Raw genomic sequence first — 6033 nt, 5'->3', positions numbered from 1 at the left:
TTATTGTGGGATTAGCTTACTGTTCAAACAGCAGGCTTAGTTCTCTAATCTTTTCCCTATAAAATTTCAATCTTATAACATTACGATTATTTAAAATTTTCAGAAAATTTTTTTTGCATCTAAGCATCTAAAAGTTTGTATCTATTTATAAAATATCTGTCTTACATTTAGGTTTTTTATAGTTCTTAAAAAAAACCGGCTATTGTTTTATACCGAGGAAGTTCTATAAAATCTCAGGTGTGATAGATAGATAGATATAGATATTGATAGATATTTTTTGAGTTGTATCTTTATTTCCCTAAGGTCCACTCTAATCAAAATGCTTGTGCATATGGCACTTGCTCGCCTTTGTGCTGCTGGGCTGATGAGCAGAGCTGCTGTGCTTTTATCCACTCTGGCACTCTGGCTGCTACCGATATGGGATAAGTGCTTCCTGTCGATGCAATTGCTGCATCTGGCTCTAATGATGCCATAATTGCCTTTGTTCTGCTCGCCAGACTGTAAGTGATACGAGTGCCTCCTCCTCTGAGGCCCCACCTGCTTGGCTTGTCCTCGTCATTGTCGAGCAGATAAATGCCGAGTCGTCATAGTGCACATAATTGCCATTGCGGACAAAGCGGTGTCCTTAAAGCGTTTTCCAAAGCGGGGGTATCAGCTTCCAATCACGACGAACGGCCCCCTAAAAATCCAACAAGAATGGTGAGGATTTTTCGGGGGATTTGTATACCAAAGAGAAAGGAAAAGGGGGGGGGCAAAACGAGGAAGCGCCTCAAAATAAAAGTCAAAAGTGTTGCCAAAGCATAAAATGGACGACAGTCCGTGAAATTAAATGCCAGCAGGACATTGAAAGCGAGTCCTGAGTCCTGCCAGTCTCTTTCGCCCCCACACACTTTTTCCAGCGAAAAGCGATTTGTGTGTGTGGCAGCGAGAAATTCACGCACAATTATTTTGCAACGACAAAAGTCATTAAAGTTCCCTTTTGTTATGTGGCAAATGTTTATGTAAAATTTATTTTGTTTCCGCTTTATAAAAGCCCTGCCATGAAGTGCTCAAAATATATATATATACTATATATATAAAAAACGAGAAAAACAAGGAAACTAGCTGCGAAAGCGGCACAGAAAGTTGCATTGTTTATGTTTATGGCTGTTGGCACATGCTTTATTTTTACGCAGATTTATTTATGGCTATTTTTACTGCATACTTTTCAGCTGCTGCTCCCAGCCCCAATACCCATTTCCAAAGCCAAACTCAATTCCCCAGACAGAGTCCAGCGCAAAAAAAATAAAGGGAAATCCTTTTTTCTATTGATTTTCCACAGGCAAGAAGCGATTATTTGTTTTGCATTTTCCACGCCGTCACCCAAATGACCCCAAAACAGCACGTAGCTTCTGGAGTGGGTGGCTTATGGGATCTGGATCTATTCCGATGGCATCTCGAAACACAAATCCCGGACAGACACGCTCCCTTGCGCACCAACACTTTTGTGCAAATATTTATTGACTACTACGCTCCTTTGCATAGAATTATCATACCGCCTGTCATAAGAGATGGTATATACTATGACATGCCACCATGAGAACAATTCCCAGCGCCTATTAACTCATGACAACGACAACTGATTTCCCAGCGGCCTGTTGCCCACAACTTACACACAAATTCAAATTGCATTTATCTAATTTTGAGCTAAACACGCTGACGCATCCTTGGACTTGGACAACATGGTATCCCCAGAGCGATGGCTTTGTTTTCTGATCCTGTTATAGCACCCCCGCCTCCCAAAAACCCTGGAGTGATGATGACTTCAAGTGATTATTCAATGCCTTTCGCCTTGGCCAAACATGGGTATTCATTCAACAGCAGTTCGAGTGCTGGAATCCCATTGATCAAGGTGGGCTTTCAATTTAATAGACGCCACGCTAATGATTCAACGGAATGCATTCACCTTTTGTCTAGTCTAGTCTCTACTGCACCATTACACCATTACACCTGCATCGGCAGATACAGATTCAGAGGATATTCGATAAAGGCCATTGATTTGCATGGTCATGTTTATGGTACAATGGCAAATCCGCGACTCAGCTTAACTTTTGCAGGTCGTGCATTTCAATTGAATCCCGATTCCCGAGCCGTCTTTCAAAGCCGTTCGTACTTGTTTTTTATCTCGTTTATGCTATAGGGTGTGTGTGTGTTCCTGTTTCCTGTCACGGATACCTAACTGGGATGTGGGAGGGATACGAAAAAAAAAATAACAAAGGAGCTTTGCAAATTACTTGCCACCAGATGCACAAGCACACACACAACTGGCTAAGAGCAGCTGCTGCCGTCACTTTAAAGCCAATGTACCGTGAAATCGGGCCTGCAACTCAATTACGGGACATAGAATGAACTCCTGCCGATCAGACGGCATTAACATTAACATTCTCATTTGGCTTGCTGCCTCGAAAGGATTTATTTATTAATGCATTATTGAAAAGCATTAAGCATTAAGAGATTAATGCGGCGGTTAACCAAAGCAATTTCATTGCGGGGATTGTTGGGGATTCCTCTGCAGGATCGAAGTCGCCAGAGAAAATACCCTTTAGTTCTTACGTAGACGCTTCTGGGGTTTTCCATCTTGGCTGGGAAAATCGCTGGCGATCTTGGGGTTTATAATAATATTTTCTTCATCTCTCTTATGAGGTTCTTCTTCAGCTATATTATAGAATAATATCTCTTCGTACTCAGGATTTTCATCGAAAATTTCCATGGCACAACAGCTTGGAAACCAGCCTTTGATGGCACCTTTGCGTCCTTTGAGCTTTTCCTCCTCTGAGATTCTTCTTTCCCCATAAAGCCAGTAGTCCTGAATGCGAGTCACTTGTATGAGATCACCTGGCTGCAGGGCAATGCGAGGATCATCGGTGCAGGGTATCTTGAGGGATACCCACAGACCCTGGGAGAAGATGGGTACCCAGTGACCCGTGGCGGGACGAGTGCATTTGTAGAGACGAGTACGAGCCCTTTTATCCTTTTTCTGCTCCAACTGCTCCCGGGTAAGGGTGTACTGATCACATCCTGGTAAAACTGGCCACCAAATGCCATCTCCAGAGTATAGGAAAACTTCACGCCAGTTAGCTGACCAACCCAGATTGTAGGGGAAAACAAAGGCCTTGATTCGGTTACCAGGATATGCGTTGCGACGAAAGACCGCCTTCTTAACAATCCAGCTCTCGATTTCAGTCTGGTTCTTCAATATCACCTTAATTTGCATATAGAGCAATTTAATACTAGCCAATCCTGTGCCTGTCATCACTCCCATGCTAAATACACAGGCCATTAGATTTGTGGGGGTCAAACGAACTGTAGCCATGTGATATAGCCCCTGTCTGATATACCATTGTTTTTGTATGCCTTGAATTACGCCGAAAATTATTATAATGCTGCCTTGTATACTGCCTGAAAGGAAAAAGAGGAGAAAGTACACGAAACTGGCCTGATTGGACCAGCCCACACAGTTGTTGATCCAGGGACAATGGTGGTCCATCTTCATCACACATCGATCGCAACGGCGGCAATGATGAGATCTGGGTGCCTTATACCCATTGCATCGATGACAGAACTGAAGGAACTCCGTGTCCCTTACAGTGTTGGGATACCACCTCAGTGGAAGAAAGCCAGGACCCACCATCAAGGACTTGATGAAGTAGTAGAGGGTTCCAAAGGTATGGAACCAGATCAGGCCGTAGTTTATCAAAGATGCTGGACTCTTGACCGGGTTCCACCACATCGAGTTCATATCCATCACGGTCCAGGTCACGATCAGGGTCAGACTCAAAAGAGTGATGGGTCCCCAGTGCAGAAAACGCCCCAGATCGTCCTTCAAGTCGCAGCTCATTGTTGATAGAGATCGATGTTTAAAATACCAAACCAGTAAGTACTTCAATTATCCCACTCAGAACTTATTCAGTGAATGAAAATTCCCCGAGTGCTGCCTCTGACATTCCGAATCTTTTGAGTCTCGCATTTAGTGTACTTAACCGGCTCCCAATCGAAAATGCTCCTGGCCAAATGGAGGATTAATTAAATGAACCGGCCACATGTTGTTGTTGCTGGGGCCGCATAATGCCCGCGGTGTTTGTGTGTAATTAAATAAAGCACAACTATTTAAAACTCCGCGGCCATTCGGCGATAATTTATACAACTTATTTAAGGCATCATCATGGGGCAACAGGCGGGGCATTCGGCACACTGCCGAGTATAAATTTGCTCTTAAGCCGCAAATGAAAAATATTTTAATCATAAAAAAAAAAAACGTAAATAAATTTAAAAACAATAAAAGTGCAAACTGCAGGCCATAAATAAAATGCAGCCTAGTCGTCAGCCTGGCAGCCTCACGGCCAGACTTTCGCACATTGCTGGGTGCTATTATTATTATTAAGAATTAATAGCAATATTTGCTGACGCTCTGTGTGCTGTGGTGGCTTAAAAAACGAAATATACAACCCGATATGTGAGGGCGGCAATGGCAACAAAGCAACGCACTGGTTCAATTGAATTTAAAATGTGCCATAAATTGCACTGCATTCAATATGCGAGTGTGCGGGCACAAAGAACGGTATTTTGGTATTATTTATGGCGCTGCATATATAACAATAATATTTTGGTAGCGCCAAATTCCTTGCCAAAACATTTACTAATGCCATTAATTGATGATAAATGTTTCGCCGCACGCAGACAAAATGTAATCGATGCCGGGCAATAGAACGCACTTCAAATGCACACAGAAATGAAAACGTATCATATTCGAGTCGATAAAATAATATTAATCATGCCAATAATTGGCTACATTCATGGGCTATACAAAAAATCCCTTAGTGCTCTTAATGCAATTAAAATAAGGACTTATTAATGAGTATTCTCCCTGGAGTTAAAGCATACTTGATAGAGTGCATAATGAAAATGTAAAAATATATAAATAAGTACTTCTTTTTTTTGTAGTGCACCAAATTCCAAATCGAGCTCTGAAATCAGAAAATTCGGTTAGCAGGCTTTGTAGTCGGTTGGTTGGAATATTTCGGACCTCCAGCTGCTGTCCTGATTTTGTTTATGAAATAGTTGCGTGGGCCGTTTGGGCCAATTACTCGCTTACAGTGGTACCCCCTGCATGGCGTACACCCTTTGAATTTCCCCGGTTGAGCGAACACATGGCCGTAGGACGGTAATGAGTCTCCAAGCGGGAATTTGTGTGACTTGCAAGTCTCGTTAACTCGGCTAACAAGAGCCGTCATTTACCACAATGCGACAATCGGGCCTAACAAGCCAAAGTGACAGTTTACCAGGAACAGAGGTGCAAAGGTGACAACTTTATTGCAACCTAGATAAAGCTGCCTCAATTGGAATTTAAAATGTATCCACAAGTGGCCACATATCTGGAGAACTCAGGAAAAAGCAATATATTAGAGAAGCAGTGGATAAATAAAATATGTAGTAAGAAACTATTATTACTATTGTTTTCTTTAATGATTTAATATAACCCTAAATATTTTGTAATAGATACAATATCATTAAATAATTAAAAATCCCAATAATTTCATTTATCTTTTTTTATTAATGTTAGATGTATACATATTTCTATAAACTGTTTTCCGAATCAAGTAAGCATATGCCAGGCTTGTATCTTCAGAGGGTCTAAGACTTTCGGGTTCCCCATCACGATGGAGGATGACCACTTTTTGATGGGCAGATTTCAATCCAAAGTTTGCCAAGATTCGATGATCCTCAAGGATACGCACTTGCAAAATGGGATATTCCGATAGATTCAGTATTGTGTCCCTTGCAATAGTGGAATTTTTAGGTTGGTAGACTAATGCAATGGACCTCACATGTATGGGTACTTCAAAGATCGTTGTGATATTATCACCCTGCTGGATAGGCTTAAAATTGGGTAAGTTATTAGCATACTTCAATTGGGATAGTTTAAGGGCCAATAACGAGGTGATTTCTTCTATGTCGCGACTTTTTATATCGATGCCAAGACCATTTGAAGTTCCC

The 6033-nt window shown here is 41.8% G+C and overlaps 1 protein-coding gene across 1 annotated transcript; it reads right to left on the bottom strand.

The window, feature by feature from the left end:
• Positions 1 to 2481: 2481 nt before the first annotated feature.
• LOC108012679 (palmitoyltransferase ZDHHC6) lies at positions 2482 to 3976 on the bottom strand. Its single transcript, XM_017078106.4, has one exon. It carries the CDS (start codon positions 3875 to 3877, stop codon positions 2582 to 2584), a length of 1296 nt encoding a protein of 431 aa, XP_016933595.3. The 5' UTR covers positions 3878 to 3976; the 3' UTR covers positions 2482 to 2581.
• Positions 3977 to 6033: the final 2057 nt, after the last annotated feature.

Source organism: Drosophila suzukii, chromosome 3 (assembly GCF_043229965.1).
Source record: "Drosophila suzukii chromosome 3, CBGP_Dsuzu_IsoJpt1.0, whole genome shotgun sequence".
NCBI lineage: Eukaryota > Metazoa > Arthropoda > Insecta > Diptera > Drosophilidae > Drosophila > Drosophila suzukii.
The sequence above is the reverse complement of the archived record's forward strand: the minus strand, read 5'-3'. Positions and strand labels throughout refer to the sequence as shown.